The sequence below is a fragment of the Cinclus cinclus genome, chromosome 7 (genome assembly GCF_963662255.1).
Source record: "Cinclus cinclus chromosome 7, bCinCin1.1, whole genome shotgun sequence".
Classification (NCBI taxonomy): Eukaryota; Metazoa; Chordata; class Aves; order Passeriformes; family Cinclidae; genus Cinclus; species Cinclus cinclus.
Window position 1 is genome coordinate 18,756,241 of NC_085052.1, and position 20,411 is coordinate 18,776,651.

The 20,411-nt window shown below is 41.9% G+C and overlaps 2 protein-coding genes across 4 annotated transcripts; one reads left to right on the plus strand and one right to left on the minus strand.

The window, feature by feature from the left end:
* Positions 1 to 6,856: 6,856 nt before the first annotated feature.
* LOC134046384 (cytochrome P450 2H1-like) lies at positions 6,857 to 13,950 on the plus strand. Of its 3 annotated transcripts, none has more exons than XM_062496793.1 (9): positions 6,857 to 7,033; positions 8,008 to 8,170; positions 8,997 to 9,146; positions 10,908 to 11,074; positions 11,445 to 11,621; positions 12,057 to 12,198; positions 12,484 to 12,671; positions 13,158 to 13,299; positions 13,769 to 13,950. In XM_062496793.1, the coding sequence occupies exons 1-9, from the start codon at positions 6,857 to 6,859 to the stop codon at positions 13,948 to 13,950; spliced, it is 1,488 nt and encodes a 495-aa protein (XP_062352777.1). The 3 variants fall into 3 exon arrangements, with proteins under 3 accessions (XP_062352777.1, XP_062352776.1, XP_062352778.1); XM_062496792.1 differs by having other exon boundaries at positions 10,908 to 11,068; XM_062496794.1 differs by lacking the exon at positions 11,445 to 11,621 and having other exon boundaries at positions 10,908 to 11,068.
* A 2,285-nt stretch (positions 13,951 to 16,235) lies between these two features.
* Positions 16,236 to 19,811, minus strand: BLOC1S2 (biogenesis of lysosomal organelles complex 1 subunit 2). The gene is made up of 5 exons (XM_062496402.1): positions 19,759 to 19,811; positions 18,928 to 19,044; positions 17,986 to 18,105; positions 17,391 to 17,495; positions 16,236 to 16,873 (listed from the first exon to the last, which is right to left on the minus strand). Exons 1-5 carry the CDS (start codon positions 19,808 to 19,810, stop codon positions 16,842 to 16,844), a joined length of 426 nt encoding a protein of 141 aa, XP_062352386.1. The 5' UTR covers position 19,811; the 3' UTR covers positions 16,236 to 16,841.
* Positions 19,812 to 20,411: the final 600 nt, after the last annotated feature.

Consider the following 20,411-nt stretch of genomic DNA (forward strand, 5'->3'; position numbering starts at 1 on the left):
GAAATTGCTGTAGCCTGACTCTCTACACAGCCAACAGAGAGATGGTGTCAGCAAGGTGAGGATTGCTCCTCCACCACCATCCTCCTGCTAGAACAGCCCAGCACTGGCTGTGCTACTGTGCTGGGGACACTTCTTGGGGTTGTTGTATTTTGTGTTTCTTTGATTTCCTCCTTTCTCTTCTCAAGCCACTCTGCCACCTCTGTGCTTCTGTCTCTGGCATGGAGGACTGAAAGGCATGATGAAGGCATACATTTTATCACCTGGCTTCAGCATCAGTTACTGCTTTTTTGTGTATGTGTTTTAAATGCATTGTTTATCATCTGTTTCCCTTATGACTGTAGTAATTGGATAACATGAAGTGTTAACAAATGTTTTGTTACTTGATTACTGAATTCTTCTTGAATTTTAAATTAGTTGGAAAGTTTTTTGTTAGCATTTTTCCTTATGGTATGATATGATTTCAGAGCATACAGACTACCAGCAAATTATATGCTTCCATGATTTTTTGTGATGATGATAAGCAATTTTCTAAAATTGCAGAATGACTCTAGTTAAGGCCCTAGCTGGAGCTTGAGCAGGTCTGTGCTTAAGTCTTGTTTGTCCTGCAAACAAGCCTTTGGAAAAGCACAGTGGGCACCCTGCCCCGTGATGACGGTGTTACAGCTAGGACAGCTAGCAATGTTGGCCCTTTGCTTCTTTATCTCCCGGAGCACAGACCTTTTGGATGACCTGCTGCACACCACAGTGGTCCTGCAGCTGGTCAGGAGGAGCTCAACTGCTCATGCAGGTAGCTGAGGGCAGCACTCCCAGGAAATCTGCTAAACTCTGACACCCTCTTTGAAACCAGCAGCCTTCACTTGTGTCTCTCTTTACCATTCACAGAATTCACAGAATCACAGAACTTCAAGATCATCAAGTCCAACCCATGCCCTAACACCTCAACTAAACCATGTCACCAAGTGCCATATCCAGTCTTTTTGTAAACACATCCAGGGATGGTGACTCCACCACCTCCCCAGGCAGACCATGCCAGTACTTTATCACTCTCCCCGTGAAAAGCTTTTTCCTAATATCCAACCTAATTTTCCCTTGATGCAGCTTGAGACTGTGTCCTCTTGTTCTGTCAATTGTTGCCTGGAGAAAGAGACCAACCCCTGCCTACAAACACCTTTCAGGGAGTTGTAGAGAGTAATAAGGTCATCCCTGAGTCTCCTTTTCTCCAGGCTGAACAACCCCAGCTCCCTCAGTAATTCCTCACAGGGTTTGTGTCCCAAGCCCCTCACCAGCCTCGTTCCCTCCTCTGAACACACTGAAGCATCTCAACATCCTTCCTAAACTGAGGGGACAGAACTGGGCACAGCACCCAAGGTTGGACTTCACCAGATCTGAGTACAGGGAAGAATGACCTCCCTGCTCCTGCTGGCCACACCATTCCTGATCCAGGCCAGGATACCATTGGCCTTCTTGGCCACCAGGACACACTGCTGGCTCATGTTCAGCCAGCTGCTGACCAGTACCCCCAGGTCCCTTTCTGCCTGGGTACTGTCCAGGCACACCATCCCAACCTTATAGTGTTGGAGGGGGTTATTGTGGCCAAAATGCAGGACTTGGCACTTGGATTTATTAAGCTTCATCCCATTAGACTCTGCCCATCCATCCAACCATTCCAAGTCCCTCTGCAGAGCTCTCCTACCTTCCAGCAGATTGACACACGCTCACAGCTTAGTGTCATCTGCAAAGTTACTAATGAGAGACTCAATACCCTCATCCATGTCATCAATAAAAATATTCAACAGAACTGGCCCAGCACAGACCCTTGGGGGACACCACTGGTGACTGATCCCCAGCTGGATGCAGCACCATTCACCACCACTCTCTGTTCCCTGCCATCCAGCCAGTTCTTAACCCAGCACAGAGTGCTCCTGTCCAAGCTGTGGGCTGCAGCTTTTCCAGGAGAATGCTATGGGAGACAGTGTCACAGGCCTTGCTGGAGTCCAGGTACACAACATCCACAGCCTTTCCCTCATCCACCAGGTGGGTCACTTGGTCATAAAAGGAGACCAGGTTGGTCAAACATGACCTACCCTTCCTAAACCCACACTGGCTGGGTCTGATACCCTGGCCATCCTGTAAGTGCTGTGTGATGGCACTCAGTATAAACTGTTCCATTGCCTTAGCAGGTACTTAGGTCAGGCCGACTGGTCTATAACTACTAGGATCCTCCTTCCCAATGTTTACCATGTGTAGCACCTGACTGACTTTTCCCATTTCCTGACTCCTTTTTTGCCCTGACTTGAGGAAGTTCCGTTCATTCTTCAGGCTGACCATAGTCTAGAACTAAGCACCTTGACTGAGAGATGCAGGAGTATCACAGCAAAGTAGTAATTTACTGTTGGTGGAGTCATAGCACAGGTCAAGGAAAGGCTGTTATCAGCTTCATTTCCTTGCCCTTCTGATTACTGAAACGCAGTTTGCCATGTATTGCGAATGACTGATGAACTTCATTGACTTCATCAACTGAGTTATGTTTGGGGTCTAGTGAGTTCATACATAAATATTTAACCAAGTTTTTTTTATCTAGCTGGTCAAATGTAATACCTGTAATTTCTGAAAACAAATTATGTGGGTTGTATCTTATCTCTAGTACAACATGTAGCATTTTACAAATATGGGTGTTACACAAATTGTTGAATACTGAAGATATCACTGAACCTTAATACTTGCTGACCATGGCAGATCCTTTGTCAAATTGCTGTCAGAAATAAGGCAGAGGTTATTATTGTATTTTCTACATGGCACTAAGAAAAAGTCCTGACTGAAAGCAGCAAAAATTTAGTAGCTAAGATGTTGCTATGCACAGCAGAACAGGTAAGATGGTTTTCACAGGCTACTCTGCAAACTTGCTGTCCTGGTTTTGGATGGGTAGAGTTAATTTTCTCCACAGTAGCCGGTATGGGGCCATGCTTTGGATTTGTGCTGGAAACAGTGTTAATAACTCAGGCATGTTTTAATGATTGTTGAGCAGTGCTTGCACAGCCTCAAGGTCTTTTCTAACTCTCCTACCACTCAGTCATCAAATGGGTTGGGGTAGCACAAGAAGTTGTGAGGAGACACAGCTTGGACAGCTGATCCCAACTGTTCAAAGGGATATTTCATACAATATGGCAACATGCTTAATGTATAAGCTAGAGAGAAATAGAGTGGGGGCCACTGCTCAGCAGTGACTGGGCATCACCTGGTTGGTAGTGAGCAATTGTTTTTAGTTTTCATTACTTGTCTTTCTTGAGTTTCATTTTTATCATTTCCTCCTCATCATCATCCTTTATTTCAATTATTACAATGTTTTTAAGTCAACCATGAGTTTTCTCATTTGTAGTTCCAGTGCTCATCCACTCTATCCTGCTGGAGTGGGAAGGTGAGTAAGTGGCTGTGTGGTGCTCGGTTGTCAGCTGGGGTTAAACCACCTCAATGAAAATGTTTAGAGAAATGTCACATTTTAATGTAAGGGCATAGGAACCAGAGGATGGGTGTGCTGGATCATGACAATAGCCAAGGCAACCCAGAATTCTGTCCAACTCCAACACTAGCTTAAAAATTAGTTCCCAAGGGGCAGAACAAAACCAACCATGGCTACCACAGAGGAATATTCTTTCAGACTGCTTCAGTCTTCAGTGATTCCTGAGCTATCAGTGGTTTCTTTGAGTACCTTAAATGGATTTTGCTCCCATGAATTGGCCTGGTTACTTTTCGGATGCATATATCTTGAAAAATGGTGTCCCACTGCCCAAGGACATGGTGTGTGAAAACCCACCTAATTTGTCTTATTTGAAAACATAGAAAGGAACAAATACCAAAAGACGCTACATTTATTTGTGCATGGATGCCAAGGAATAGACACACTGGCTAATAGGCTGTATCTGGTTTTCCACTGTGCAAACTCTAAATTTCTCTCTAACAGGATGAAGGAGCAACTTGGAAGAACAAAAATGATAAAATTTCCTGGTCAAGATAAAGGCAGTTAAACAAAGAGAAGGGAAAAAATAAGCAAGTGTTGCAAAGACACACCACCAGAAGGCTCATGATCACAGTCTCTGAACAATGGCTGCATTGAAGAGACAATCCAGACCTAATCTGGAGGACAAGAGAAGCAAGTTAATTAAGTGCGGGTCCCAGATTAATGGCTATGTGTAGACACAGGATGGAATCCTGGGAGCTGGCCCATATCTGCCACTGGGCAGGCCCAGCAAAGCACCAGCCTCCAGAAGGTATTGAAAGGAAGGCCTGGAATTTGAAGGATTGGTTCATACAGCAGCATCCCACCCTGTCAATGTGATCTTGAATTCTCAGGTGGAGCTAGAGAATGGTTCCAATTTGTAACAAGACCAGAGGCCCCAGTATCTGCTTTCCTACCACACTGGGAAGAAAGCTGGGAAGAAAGAAGAGTCTTTTAGTGCTTCCTGAGAATATGAACTATATCAGGATGGGTCTTTCAGACACAGATAAGCCTTTCATACTCAAATAGCCTTTCACACTCAAATAATCCCTGTTTTTCTGTCATCAGAGGTGACCCAAGACCTTTGGCAGTTAAATCTCTTCCCAGTTAAACTGATGGATCCCTCCAAGCAGCTCTGGCTTTATTCCCAACACCATTTTGAAACCCTTCAGGGATTATGTGAGTAATTAGATATATAATAAAAAAGCCATGTTTGGATTTGGGATGATGCTGCAAGCAAAGCTCTGCTTTTCCAGGGCATTAGGCTTCACAGTAGTTACTCACCCTCAGGGCTGCCAGTAGAGGAATACAAGGCACTTTATCTAAAAAAGTAAAGGAAAAGGAAAAGAAAAAGTTAACAACACTTTTTCCTTGATAATAATAAAACTGATTGTTTTCAGCAATATAGTCATCCCTCCAAAACCTAGAAGTCTCCTTTCAATTTCACTCATCTGCCCACTTCTGGTTTTACATGTCCTGGTGAGCAGTATTCAGAGTAATGCCCATTGTACTACAATTTGCAGAATTTGTTGCTGATTAAAAAACCAAAAAAAAAAAAAAAAAAAAAAATTAGGACCAGGAGAAATGAGCAGAGAATTAGAGTCATCTGCCTCAAAACAGATCATTAGCAGATAGACATGTAAATCTGTATGTCTCCAGAGCCTTCCTTTGTAGTCAGGGGAATCAAACTTCTTCAGTGACTGACTCATTTCACAAAAATAAACTCATAAGCAAAGTGAGATGACCGGTTCTCTGGAAGTATCAGCATTTCCCTGCCAACAGGGGAGACTGGCAGATCAGTACGCCCACCTTTTTAGTGTCTAAATTTAAGCAGGACATGTTTCTTTCCTCACTGTTGTAGAATCTGCTAGTACTCAGCTATCTGGGCTAAAGATAAAATCTGCCCATCCTTAAAGCCCATTTAGACAGCTCAGCAGACAACAAAGTGTGGTGTTTACAGCATGTCTGGCTATTTTTGTACACATGAACACTCAAAAACTGAACAAATGTGAGCCCAAGTTCTAAGCCAATGAGTTCATTCAGAAAGACAAATTACTTTCCATTACCATTACCAGGGAGACAAAGAAAATATTAAGATACATATATATTCTTATGTATAGGATACATATTCTTATATATGGGATATGCATTTTAAAACATCCTTCCAGCATCACAGCATCTGAAAGGGTAATTTTAGCTATGTGTTATATGATGGAATGGGATGGGAAGAGTCTTGGCAGGTATCAGAGCCTGTTTGTCTGACTGAAATGGTCATGGACATGGTTGTTTGGGTAGGATACCCCTAATCTGACATTAGTTGTCTGAAAATCTGGATGAGCTCCCTATCTAGTGTGTCAAGAAACAGGCACTGTCAGAAGACACTGACACCAGTTTAATGCTCATCCACTGTCAGTAGCTGCTTTACAGAGACCCAGGTGTCTGAAGCAAAGAGCAGGAGAATGGTCAGAGTATGACCAGAGCCTGTGGGGTGATGGGTGAGGGCTCTTTTTTGGGAGCTTAGCATCCCAGAGGCATAGCAATGAGGATTTATTTCTCTCCCCTGCTAGGGGTCTGGGGCTGTAAAACATAAAGCATCTCAAAAACAGAGGGGAAGGTGGGAGGAGCAGGAGGTGAGAGAATAAAAAAGAGAAAGCGAACTGTCCAGAGAGATTTTGCTACAGAGAACTCATACTGAGCTTAGTTCAACTGACCAGAGCATGGTGCTACTAATGCCAAGGCTGTGCGTTTGATCCCTGTAGGGGCCATTCACTTCAGAGTTGGACTAGATGATCCTTGTTGGTCCCTTCCAACTCAGAATATTCTGTAAGTTTTTGACACACTTCATTTTTCTTGCCGGCGTTATCCACTGCATTGTCTTTGAGCACCAGTTTCATAGATCAGACATAAAGAGAGATAACCAACCTTCTGCAGATTCTCGTTCAGGATTACTTTAAGAGTAATGTCATGTCTCTTCCTTATTACAGAGACTTCCTGAAGTAATGAAACCTATATCTTTTTTTATTCCACTAATACTTCCATTGCCCTTCTTAAACTACAGTTTTTACTGTCTTCTGCTCTCTAAATATATTCTCATCCCTTGTTTGTTTGTTTCCCTACCAGGGCTTTGCTGGGTCTCAATTACCATTGCTTTGGGACTATTACATAACTCACAAAGTCAGCTTTAGTAACATTCATTCTTATCATTAACAGATTAATAAGTAAACTCATATCTCAACAGGAATGGCAAGGAACTATTGGCTAATTTCAACCACGTGCTTTGGCACCACAGCATATAAATAAGAATGGATTTACAGGTCCAGCACCAGGCTTTTCTGACACTTGACTCCCCTTCCTCAGCTCACCATGGAGGCCCTGGGAGGGACCACTATTTTCTTGTTGGTATGCATCTCATGCCTTCTCTTTGCCACATGGAGAAGCAGATCTCAAAAAGGGAAGGAGCCTCCTGGTCCCACTGCATTTCCCCTTGTTGGAAACCTGCTCCAGATAAACCCATGGAATTTGCCTGAAAGCTTGAAAGAGGTAAAGGACTGTTTTATTCTTTCCTATGTTGTCTTCATGGCATATAAAACAAAGCCCAGTCCCGCCAGTCTCAGCAAAATTCACAAACTTAATTTGCACCGATCAAATGTCAGATTCAAACAGAAACAAAAGGTTTCCCAGATTTACGTACTTATTAAGTCTGTATATCCCAATAATCTATTCTATTTTTAAGTCTCTATATTACAGGTGGGTGTGTATATATGTGTGTATATATATTATAAGTTAGTCTATATATTTGCAATGACCATAGTGGAATGAGTTCTGTGCTGACCTCACAATTTGTACCACAGTACTACAATTTGCAGTGGATTTGCAATCAAGGTACTGATGCTGTTGCAGCATAATCATCCTGTGCTCAACTCCTCACCATGCTGGCAACACAACCTGTCCCTTTTTGGGGGTAGAACCCAGCTCTATTTTTCTGCCTCTGCTCCCTAGCAGATATCTAGGATCTCCTGGGAGCAGAAGTAGCAAGCACAGAAATAGAAGTAAAAATGTTTGGAGGTGAATTGTGCTGTCCATTCCCTCCCCTGACTGATGTCACCCATCTGGCAAAAATACCCTTTTGAGAGACAGTTTTGCTGTTTGTGGTCAAAAACCCTTTAGGCATTTGCTTCCGCATTGTGTATATAACTGATTTTAGAGCTCATGTAAATTGTTATCCACTATGCCCTGCACAAAGGCATTCTGAAAGGTTTTTACAGTCCTGTGAAGGGCTATTTTCTCAGATTTAGACTGGACACTTGCCATTTTCATTCATATTCCCTATTTCTTGTAGCATTCCCTCTTCCCTTGTCTGGAACTCATAATTGAAAGATCTCTGCACTGTTGTTAATCAATGTCATGTCTCAACAGTGCTGGGACAATGACACATCACCTCTCAGACTTCTTTGCTAAAAACATCACATGTATATCATTCATGTCCTGTTGCTCTATCCTCCCTTTTCCTACAGCTCAGTGAGAAGTATGGTCCTGTCTTCACGGTATATTTGGGCCCACAAAAGGTTGTGGTGCTGTATGGCTATGATGTTGTAAAAGAAGCTCTGATTGATCAAGGAGATGACTTCAGTGGAAGAGGCACTCTACCACTGATTAAAAAACTCTTCCAAGGCACAGGTACGTCCTTGGTAATGCCAGCATGCAAAACAGATGCTTTCAGGGCTTCAGAAACACAGCTGAGAGGGCAGTGCAGAGGGGAATTCTAGACTTTGTTTACTACTTTTATGCAGACAAATTAGCAATTAAACACAAAAAATCCAGCTCATTACTTGGACCCTTGAGTAAACTGGTCCCCTGGAGAACTATTTAAGGTTCCAGGATGGCATCACTGAGTGCCTTTTTGTTTCCAGTGTGCTTCAAGCTCTGGCTAAAATTTTGTACATTAAATGTGCCTCTAAGATCTTACATTCATTCTCCCATTTCTGAAAGCTAAGGAACCAGCAAAAGGAAAGTCTGCAACACAACAAAAATAAAATAAAATAATATAGGCTGATCCAGTAAGGGCCACAGTCCAGATAATGTCATGAGATTATTCACCACATCAGTCCCTGATACGGCATTTCTAGTACATGGTATTATATATAGTGCAGTACCAATGGTATTGTCAATAATGATAGGCTCTGTGAAGGTGCACAGCAGAACATTTGAGGGTATACGTCAGTGTTAAGGCCTTGTGCCCAAGACCAATTCAGTGTTACTTCTTACTTACTTCCTAACAGTTTTTCTTAGCCTGGGAATAAAGTTAGTTTTATTCAAGTGCTGTGACGGATCCAATTTGTCACATTCAGAATTGCAGAGAAGTTACAGTTTTGGGCAGAGAGCAATTGCAGTGTAACTCCACACAGAATTGTCTTTGCATGCTAAGTACTTACTCTGTAGTTACCATTAAAGGGGGAAAAAAACCTGTTTCATCACACAAATGTATTTTTCCTCCCTGTGTCAGGCATTGTGACCAGCAATGGGGAGACCTGGAAGCAGCTGAGACGATTTGCACTCACCACCCTACGGGATTTTGGGATGGGGAAAAAGGGCATTGAGGAGCGGATCCAGGAGGAAGCTCATTTTCTGGTGGAGAGGCTCAAGAACACACATGGTATGATAAAGACTTTGTGCCTGCTGAGACACTATGCATATCTGCAATGAGATGATGAGGGATGTAGGGCTGCTTCATAAAATCTGTGACCCAAGGAGTGTGTGTACAGCTGTTGTTTCTGCTCCCTGCTTCTGTAGGCAAAGTTGTCAGTCCTGGCAGTGGATCAATCAAAGGCACTGTGACAGTATGGAGGATAAAAGTAGGAGAGGCTTGGAAAGCACCTTTTAGCCTATTCTGCTTGAGGAATAAGACAGGAAGTGGCAAAAGGAATGGCTTTGCCACAGAGCCAAGGGTTTGATGTAATTCAGCCAGGGAGACAGTGTTGGATGCTGTCAGGTAACCAAGTATGCTCTTCTTCACCTCGTCTCCTGCAGCTCTATGTAAACAGATCTTGAAGAAGTAGGTGATGAGATAACTCATTTGTAGATATTTGGGTTGGGTCCAGTCCATCTGAACACTAGACAATACATCCCAGTATTGGTGGGGCTGCCCAATGGGAACAAGGGATATAAGCTGCTTCTGAGGGCAGTGTATAAGGTGACCCAATTGGTTTCAACCTGTAGATGTGTTTTCTGGTAGTATATAAGTCAGTGTTACTTCCAAGTGTGTCCCCTGAGGGTGGCACAGTACCAGCCTGGACCCCAGACTTCCTTTTCATTGCCAGCCCTCAGTGGGTGCCTATTGTGCAAGGGGGGGAAAGCAGATGGACCTAAAAGAATGATTAAGCATCACTGTTTTCTGTGAGCCACTAGAAAATTCAGTCTGGCTTCTCAGATAAACATTCATTCTATAAATCAGAGAAAACACTCTCACCTGCAGTGCTTTTATCTTTCAACTATCACAGTAATACTGTATTTCTTATGCCCTTATGCAAGCCTCTGATTCTGGCTCACCTTGTTACCTTGTTACCGTGTATTAAGAGGTTTTACAAGCAAGATATTTACAAGTAAAAAGTATAAATCCATTATTTACCCTTAATGCAATTAATAAATAGCTATGACTAGTGCCTTCTACATTCAGCAATTATATACTCACCCCCTCTGAAACATCTGCTGAATCTTTGATGGCCACAGTCACCAGTCAGGCAGATAATTGGTGCTATTTCTCCTTGGAATAGTTTGCAGCCAAGTTGACATCTTCTCACTCTGTGGTTTTCTTTCAGGATTTTATACCTTTCCATGTTATTGTTTCTCATGTTGAAACCCTGAGATGCGCCGTATCACTGTCTGTAATTATAGCTTTCCTTTCTTTCTTGGGTCTAATCTTGCTATTTGCTTACACTATAATTCTCTTCATGGGAGTTATGCAGCTGTGCTGTCAGAACTAGACTTCGATCACAGGCATTTGAACCCCAAGGAGAGGGTTATATAACTGAGGTTATGCTAATGAAGTTAATAAGGACAGTGCAATAACCTAAAGACATGGTCCAGGCAAAGTCCCCACGGTTTCACTGGGATTTTGTGGGAATATTCAGGCTGTTTCTAATAAACAGTCTATAAGACAGGCATGTGCTGTCTGAAGAGGAACTCAGGCACTCAGACCAGTGTTCTGCTGAGAACAAGACAGAAGAGATACTTAAACCACTATGAGAGCAAAATCAGTTCACTTCAAGAAGAGAATAATAAATTAGATAAGCCCTTCACCTTCCTTTCAAAGTGCAAAATTCTGGATCTCCAGAGAATGTGAAACTACCATGCAGTGTCAGAGCAGGAGATCATCCATGAAATACTGAAAGCAAATATTTTTTTGTGGTTGTTGCAGAGAGACCCCTCAACCCTGGCAATTTCCTAGTCCATGCTGTTTCCAACATCATCTGCTCCATTGTCTTTGGGGACCGGTTTGACTATGAGGATGAGAAATTTCTAGCTTTAATTGATTGGATAGAGGAAAACAACAATCTCCAGACCTCTATACAAACACAGGTGTGTGTGGTTTTATTTAATAAATTTATTAGTTATTGTAATATTTTATTAAGAAGTATTTATTCATGTTATTAGTGTTTATTTGCACTGGATTTTCTGAAATTTGAAAAACAAAATTGATGTGAAAAAGGTAGTCACACAAATTCCTGCTGTTTTTTCCTTATCACATGGAATCGCCAAAGGCTATCATTGCAAAAGTTGCTCAAATCCTTCAAAGTAGTAAAACCATTAAGTAAATGGCCATAAAATCCTGAATAAGAAAGACCTACAATTCCAAAACAGTTTCACTCCCCAATTTTCATAGTTACAATCAAGAGAACATTTTATTTTACCCACATTAATCAGAATCTGCTTTGTCATCCCTTTACTTTTACAGCTCTATAATTTCTTCCCAACTGTCATGGATTATTTACCTGGACCTCATCAAAAACTGATAAAAAATTTTGAAAAAGTTGATAAATTTACAACAGACATCGTAATGGAACACCTGAAAACCCTGGATCCCAGTTGTCCTCGAGATTTTATTGATTCTTTTCTTAATAAAATGGAACAGGTACTGTAAGAGTAGAGATTTATTGGATTATACAGAAATCACAGCATGAATCACATCTTTTTTTTTTTTTATTTTACTTGTAATGGGGCATTGGGTTTTTGCAAATACAGAGGGGAACTTGCTCTTCTTGACACACTGACCTTGTTTTATCCTCTCCATTGTTTTATCAAGGATTTTTAAACAGAATTAACAGCATGAGCAAAGTGATGAAAACTGAAGGTCAATCTGGTTAATATAATCTAATGCTCCTTCCATATTAAAAAAGCTTCACAATATTATTCAGTAAACCTACCATAAATGCTGGCATTCTGGATAGTGTCATATTTTTGAAAGAATATTAGATGTGTTCATTAACCTACATTACGAGTACATAATTTTTATTTTTAAGCATACTTCTTCACTTTGTCATTCAAAACCTGCAACATCTTCCTGCAGGAGAAAGGGAATGATGACTCAAAATTCACCATTGAGACCTTGAGCAGAACCACACTCGACTTGTTCCTTGCAGGAACAGGAACCACAAGCATCACACTGAGATTTGCAATTCTGATTCTCCATAAATACCCAGAGATAGTAGGTAATGGAAATAACTAGTTTAAAACTTTTTAATAGGTTGTGGGATGAGTTTGGACAATTCCTGTCACTAGCAAATGTGGCAATAGTTCCCTGGCTAAGGAAGTATGTTTCTGCAGTGTGTAAATGTGTGTAAGTATTAGTTGTCTTCATGGGAAGCAGATGTTAGTAGTAAGTATATTCATATTTTCCTGGTGTGCTAAAAGCAAATCTTGTTGTAAATATGGAAAGAGGTTTAGGAAAACAGATGGAGGCCTTGTTCATTCAACATTTACGAATTTCTTAACAGAGAAAATGCAAAAGGAGATCGATTCTGTGATTGGCCGAGACCGAAGTCCCCGCATGTCAGATCGGAGCCAGATGCCCTTTACAGATGCTGTGATCCATGAAGTCCAGAGATACATTGATTTCCTTCCTCTTAATGTCCCACATGCTGTAATCAAAGACACCAAGTTCAGAGACTATTTTATCCCCAAGGTCTGTTCCACTGGGTCTGAGAAAGGTTGTAATCTCTTGAAAACAATGATGAGTTTTGTTCTTTATATTTTATTTATTTTCAAAAGCATTGAAATGTGATACTGAATTGATTTTTTTTTCGAGGGGATTCTGGAAGTTATTTAGAGTCCAACCCCTTGTATTAAAAAAAAAAAAAAAAACCAAACAAAAACCCACCTTTTTCATCATCTGTATGAAGAGGGAACTATTTCTAGGTTGTTTTTTTTTCACATCAATGTAAGTTGTCATTTATTTGGAAGCAATATTAAGTACTCTAAACAGACTCACTATTAAAATTCACTAGAAAAAAAACCCTCTGCCATACCAATGGTATATATTTTCATGCATTAAATGTTCATTTAAAACGGGTTGAACTTTTGACTACCCTTCTGTTTAGCTCTGGGATCTTCTTAGTGCCTTGTTGCTTTAACGTATCTCCATTGTACCTCTCTTTTTTTGTTAATTCAGGACACTCTGATATTCCCTATGCTGAGTTCTGTCCTGCATGATAGGAAGGAATTTCCAAATCCAGAAAAATTTGACCCAGGACATTTCTTGAACGCAAATGGTACCTTTAAAAAGAGCGACTACTTCCTGCCATTTTCTACAGGTAAGACCTCTTGCTATTTCAGATCCTAGACCATCCTTGCCTGAAATCTCTCGGAAGATTTCATGGTTCCATCTGTCTGTACAGTGATGTCAGGGACATCTGCTAGAGTCACATCTGGGCAGTTCTAACCCCTGCACTAGAGTTCTAGTTGACTTCCTATTTTAGCAAACACAAAACCTCCTCCAATGCCTTCTACAAGAGGTGTATGAAGTAGGACTCAGCCATGCAACTTGTCCCTCAAACCATCAAATAGCAGCAGAACATGAGCAACTAGAGCCTTCAAACTGCCTTCGCACACTGAGCGCTCTCATTGTTCTAGACCTCTGGTTCCTAGTTTAATTCATCCTTCCCCAAAATACTGAGGTGGTGCCTGTGCATTCTGTCTGAACTTCCATGGAACTGTTAAACTGCTTAAAATCACTTATCAGCAAAATACTCCACTGTCACCTCTTTCTTTTTTTGCTTGTAGGAAAACGTGTCTGTGCAGGAGAAGGTCTGGCCCGGATGGAGATATTCATATTTTTAACATCCATCCTGCAGAACTTTACTTTGAAGCCTGTTATGGATCACAGAGACATTGACATTAGCCCAATAATCACCAGTCTGGCAAGTATGCCTCGACCCTACAAGGTCTCTTTTGTTCCACGTTAGCCAAGTGAAGCCAGTTTCCCAAACTCATGAGTGCTCTGGTTAAACTGCCAGTCATTCCCCAGTCTGTTGAGAATGAAACACTCAGACCATTTGGTAGATACTTTATGGAGAGAAGAGTGCTTAGAAAATAAAACAGTTTGGTGCTTTTATAATCACCACAGCCAGCTCTTAACAGAGTAGGCAATCACACAGGGAAGAGAACAGCTGCCTGGGCAAAATTAAAGATTCTTCTCTGCATCTACCTCACCCAGCTCTGGTTCCCGTCTGATATGCCAGGCTGTTTTCACTAGTTCTCCAAGAGCCCTGCTGCTGCTGTTGTAGCACCTGAGGGGTTCCAGCAGGACAGATGCTTGTACTCCAGCGTTTTTACCTCTGGTAAAAGGAGAGAGAAGTACCTCTACTTGTACTTTCAGTTTGTTTTTAATCTATTTGTAAAAGCAGACATAAAACACTGAGGGGTTTTTTGCGTTAGATAATGATCATCTATTGTATTCTCGCCCCAATACTTACTGTCTGCTGTGGTGGGGACAGAGTTTATCAATGACTGGGCAGATGGGTCATGTTCTATGTGATTACAATGAGGGTATGTGAAATTACAATTTATACTGCAAAATAAAAAAGTAGTAAACTGAATTGTTGTTTTTCTGATATCCCAGAACATCTTTTAGTGAAAAGCCAGTGTCCACAAAGCTTATAATCCAAAACCTTTTTTAAGTGTTGTACACATCTGACTGCTTCATTTCACTCACTTATATGAAATGTACTATGGTTTGAAGAATGAGCTGGCTCATGACCTATAAACATCCATTCCCAATATGGGATAAAGCTGCACTTACCCCACGGGATCCAGCAGAACCCCAACTGTAGTTACAGAGCTGTTCATTGGGGAAAATAAGGGCAAATTAAACAATACCAGGATCCCCCCAAAGTGCCTTTTCCTAGATGAATGCCAACTTGCATCTTCCCAGTATTTTATGAAGTACATGAAGATCACAACAGTAACTCTACAATCAGGAAAAAAAATCATTAAAATAGAGTTTATATGACTTGCCAAGCATATATGTACAGATCAATGGCTGGCATTTCCCGCCTGGATCACATTCCCATCAATGTATAATATATAGTGATTACAGTGAAGACAGAGAGCTGAATCTGTACTATGTGGGAAAAGACAGAACTGTAATATTACCACAGTGCCATTAACTGCTTATGTGAAACAGACAGAACTTGCTTGCTTTCAAAAATTAATAAGCTAGATAGAGTACATGTTACTATCATGGCGTTGCAAAGGCAGAAAGCCACAGAAATAAGTCCTCTCACCAGATAAAAAGAAGAAAGCACTTTTACTTTCTCTTTAGCTGTGCCACGACAATAGCAAAAACAAATGAGGGAGCAGCTTTCTTGTTACAGTTATCTTCCTCCATGCTGAAAAGTCAAGGAGGCAGCCAATGCAGATCAGCAAAACACCTTTAGCATCTGGAGACTCCACCATGGTATGAAGTGGGCTTTGGGATTAGAGGAGGGCTAAAGCCATGTGCCCTGATTCTGAAGACTGTGGATATCTCCACAAAGTACTGCTCTGAAACTTGAATGACTTCAAAATAACCTGTTAGAGCAGCTGTGCAGAACTGTCTTAAGATGTGGAAAAAAGAATTCTCCTTTGGAACTGAACTCTTCTGCTTCTGCTAAAAGAGTTGTATTTGCTAGGCAGATGTTCAACCCCTGGTTTGCAGTTGCAGTCCAAGCCATCAAGAACTACTTCAGCTACAAAGTAGTTTGCACATCATTTTGATAATACACTTTGCCCCTGGACTCTCATCCATCAGCCCTCCCTTTTCTGTTTTCATTCTGTTCCTCCCTTTAAGAACTCATTATTTTCTTACTCTATTTTCCAACAGAAAATGCTGCAAAGGAGAACTTATTTCCTGCATATCAGTACTTACACTATCTTCAACTGCAACTCACTCAAAGCCAGTTTGAATTACTTAAGGTCAATAAGTACAGAAAAAATCTTTGGAGCAGGAGGAATACCTGTTCAGTACAAAGGACTCTGCCAAATCAGCAGCTGGGAACATTGTTAACCTAGAAGAGAAGCAGATTTTTGTGCTAGGCATGCCACTTCAAAAACTACTGGGATCAAAATTCACTGGTAAAGTCTGCTAAGTAAGCTGAGCATGTGATAAAGTAGTATGTCTTGAAACCTCACCAGACGTCCAGAGAATCAAAGAATATAATTGCAGGAATACTTGATGTAGTTTAAAACATAGTCTCTTCCATCATCCATAGTAGCTTAAAGGCATTTGTCTTTATTAACAGACCCCTTCGAAAAAAATTAAAAAACCCAGCTTGTGCAATCTTTCCAACAGAATTTGAGATTCCAGAGAAATAAATGCAGCAAGTTTATTGTAATTAGTATCTCTATTTCAAACAGAAAAAAAGGGGATACCAAAATGAAGTGCTTTCAATACCCCACCCATTAAGTTCAAAGGTCCAGGTATGTTCCCAAAACAGAGCTCATTGAAGAAAAAACTGAAGTTTAGATCCCACTGCTGCTAAGGGAAAATGTCTTTACAGATTGTGGAAGACTTCCCCTAGAGTGAGTATTTCATATGGAAAACAGGACTAACACACATAAATCCAATATCGACGTGAGTTAAGGACAAGCTTCTACTTTTCACTGCAGAACTGAGGGAACAATACCCCTTGAGAAGAGGAAAATATTATTCAGCCTTAAGCCTGAATACAGCCTACTGTATTCAATAGCTGGAAAAAGTTCCCAGTCTCCATGTCAGCTGTAACCAAATCCTTGTCAACATACAGAATTGCTGTTGTGCAAAACCAGAGATCAGTCTGATTCTCTGCCCAACTCCAGCTTATAGACTGTTGTACTTTCATCGTTTCTCCAGTTTTTTGTACTTGGCTTCTGCAGAAAGAAAAACAGTATTTTACTACTGGATAGGTAAAAGCTTTGAAACCTGAAGCTAATTTAGTGCATCATTCAAGATCCTTTTTTTCTAATGCATTTAGGTAAATATAATTGTACTGTAGGTTTTTTTAAGAATCTGGTGCTTAAGTTGGTCAATAATATTAATTTAAGCCAAGAGGGCTCGGGTGCCTGGTGGAACATTATGAACCCCTCAGTTTGCAAGGTTCAACATCAGTTTTTAAAATATAAGTCAGTGCATATCATAAAAAAGAAATCAAGCCTCACTAATAAGCAAGTTTGATAACACCTGTATTAGCCCACTGTAATAGAACTCCTTTTACATTAATCTTTTCCCAATGCTTATCACTTCACACGAAATGTTTGTGCTCAAAACCAGCATAGGCAACTCTGCAGCTCAGATTTGTTAAACAAAATAGAGTTAACCTTCTTTCTTTTTAAATTCCCATGCAAGGCACTATTCTGCTAGGTCTTAACAGTGGAGGACGATAGTTACCAAGTTTTTTGGAATATGCATCCAATTTATAAGCTGCCTGCTCCAGAGCTGCAACCTGCTCCTCAATTAGGTTTATCTGTTCCAGATATGGCTGAAGATCAGCATCTTAAAAAAGCATAAAAATTTTGTTGTCAGTTCTCAGTAATGCACTTCCAAGAAACAGTTCACACTTGAAACACAAGAATTTCTTATTACATTCTTCAGATAGGGTAATTCAAAAGGACCCCTCTCCTGCACCAAAATTAAGTGGTGACTCTGACAGTCGTGTTTCAGGAAAATACGAAATGTTTAAGAGTACTGTGTAGTCTCTAACACAAGTAACAAAAGAACATGAATTAAAAGTGTTATTCTTATCAGATTAAGAATCTGGGGTAAACAGGACACACAAATTCAGATGCATTTTCTCTTACAGTAGTCTACAGAGTCTAAAGCTGTTAAGAAATACACAAGACTGGCACTGCATAGCAACACATCTATATCACTGAGTCTTCTCTACTTCAGCACTAATGGAGTGTGAACCTTCTGACTCTAAGTTGCTTTATTTCCCAAATAAGTGCCCCATTCATTACACTCTTACCTTATTTGGTGTACTTACATTTTTGGTTTAAATCCTTCAGATTTCTACTGATGTTTATAGCAATATCTTTCATTTCTAAGTACTTCAAGCTAGTCAGCTTATTCATGTTTTCCAAGAGTTTGTAGTCTTCACTGGTGGCTTAAAAAAAATAAAGATTATTTTAATTAAAGGTGATGTGGTTTGAATTGTGTGCAGACTCTTCAAGAGGACTAGATTTCAAACCAACAGCCAAATTAAGCACAACAGTTTAGACAGTAATACAGGCTATTAGTATACACTCTACAAAAACATGACATTTTATGAATTGCAAAAATCAACTGCACTGATGAATTCACTTCTAAACTTTTCTGAGAAAAATTTACTAAGTCCTCATATTTCTACTTTTAATTCTGTCAGTTAGACACTTATGTTTACAAAACTGACAGCACAAATCCAGACTGGTAATCTGTGCCATATATCCTTCAAGTCTGCAAATCAGTAGTGCTGGGGAGTGCTTTCAAAATTAGAGTGTATGCAATGCATTAACTTGGTGAGAAATTTACTTTGCTCATCAGTTTATTCTACAGCATAAATGTTGGAAAACATGTATGATCCTTGCTCTCAGGAAAAAAATAACTCCACTCTCTGCAGTGCATCCCTCCTACTCTGTCCCAACCTAGACTGCTTTTGTTAGATTAATTTTCCATGTATGAACTTCTTCAAGACAAAAAAAGGAATTGTTTTAAGCTGCTGATACCACACTGAATTGTATTGAAAAATATTTGTGCTATTCTGGGACTTTGTGAAAATAATATAACTAATCTCAGTGCTGTTAGCAGCCTAGCAACCTGCCAAATTTCGACTGCCAGTCTTAGCAGATGTGATCTAAATAGTTACAGTTTAGACGAGCTATGCAATAGATTTCTTTGAAAAAAAGCGAAAAGAAAGAAGAACTTGCAGGTCAGTATTGCAATGCCTTACCTGTTAGCTCACCAGTCAAGTAAGCAGCCATTTTACTGAACATGTCTTTGCAGAGTTCATTGATGTCTGCCTCTGCTGGCTCCTTAGCTTCCTCTGCGGTTTCAACAGCAGGATCCTCTACTCAGGATAAAGACGTTAAAGGGTTAACACAAACTATAGCAAATCCAGAAATGTAACAGAAAACATTCAATGGCCCAATTTTTTTGCCCCTTCAAGCTGCCTACAGCTACTTTCCATGTAAGTTGCCTTCTTTACACCAAAGTGTAACAAACCATGGCAGCTTCTTTGAAGTAGCACCAACATTCTTTCCAAAAAAATACTTTAGGGAGCATTCAAGAGACAGCCTGACAGCGCCTGATAGCACTGGCAAGTATTAGCCCCCTCTGGTGCTTAGCCAGGAAAGCAGCTTGGGGAGAACTGAGCGGCTGTGCACCGTGCTGTTTATTTCTAGTCAGTGACCCGGAACAGAAGCACAGCTGCCCCAGTGGGCGGCTACAACAGATCCCCACCTGGGAAGAGCGGCGATGGCCGCTTTTCTTCCCCAAACCCGTTCCTACCACCATCTGCCCTTGTTCGGCCCCTCCCCAAAGCAGTCCGGCCGCTCTTTCCCCCGTCGGCAGCGCTTGCCGGCTCGCACACGACGGCTGCCCGACGCCCGCGGCTCCCTCCGACCGAAGCGGCGGCGCGAGCAGGACCCAGGGCAGCAGCGGCAGCGGCGTACGGCCCTGCCGGCCGGCACACGCCAGGCCGCGGGCTCGCCGGCAGCTCCTGCCCGCACCGCGGCCCAAGGGGCATGCCCAGCCCCCAGACCCCCGGCCTTCGGCCCCTTACGCTTGGCGGGCTGCGCGCCGGCCTCGGACGGCCTCTCCGCCGCGGCCGCCATGGGCACGGAGCAGCTCCCGCAGCACGGAGCCGCCTCCTCCGGGCCGCGCCGGACTCGGGACCGCCCCGCGCCCAGCGCAGGGAGGAGCCGCCGGAGCCTCCGCCCGCTGAGGGGCAGACATGGCGGCTGAGCGGCGTGCGCGGGCTGCGGCTGCAGGAAGGAGACAAAAATGTGGTACGAGGTTACTTGAACCAGCTGTTAAAGGCGGTGAGACAGAACCGAGAGCGGCTGGTTTGTGCTCGATGCGGCTGCGCCGTCGGTGCCATCATTTCCCCTTTCCCGCCGTAACCGGACCGCTCGCTGCAAGAGCACACCGGCAGGACTTCCACCGCACACCCGGTTCAGGGGCTGCTGCCAGCCCCACCCTCACAGGCACGCTCTTCAGTCCTGTGTTTGGGGATGTTTTCCTTTGGCTTTGAGGATCCGCGTACATCTGCAGGTCTTAATGCGATTTAAAAGCATCTCTTGTGTTGCTGATGAAGTTGGTCAGGAGACAAGTACAGGAACTATGGTCTGTCCCGTGGGGACTGTGGTACATGTTGCTGTAGTTGCCGCAGAAGTGTCTATGTAGGTTTTTTTCAGTCCGCAGTGTAAGTAGCAC

Coding starts and splice junctions, on each gene's coding strand:
- LOC134046384 (XM_062496793.1), top strand. CDS start 6,857: ATGGAGGCCCTGGGAGGGACCACTATTTTCTTGTTGGTATGCATCTCA. Junction 9,147..10,907: donor GAGGCTCAAGAACACACATG/GTATGATAAAGA, acceptor TGGTTGTTGCAG/AGAGACCCCTCAACCCTGGC. Junction 11,075..11,444: donor CTATACAAACACAGGTGTGT/GTGGTTTTATTT, acceptor TTACTTTTACAG/CTCTATAATTTCTTCCCAAC.
- BLOC1S2 (XM_062496402.1), bottom strand. CDS start 19,810: ATGGCGGCCGCGGCGGAGAGGCCGTCCGAGGCCGGCGCGCAGCCCGCC. Junction 18,106..18,927: donor CTTGACTGGTGAGCTAACAG/GTAAGGCATTGC, acceptor ATTTTTTTTAAG/CCACCAGTGAAGACTACAAA. Junction 16,874..17,390: donor TGCATATTCCAAAAAACTTG/GTAACTATCGTC, acceptor TTCTTTCTGCAG/AAGCCAAGTACAAAAAACTG.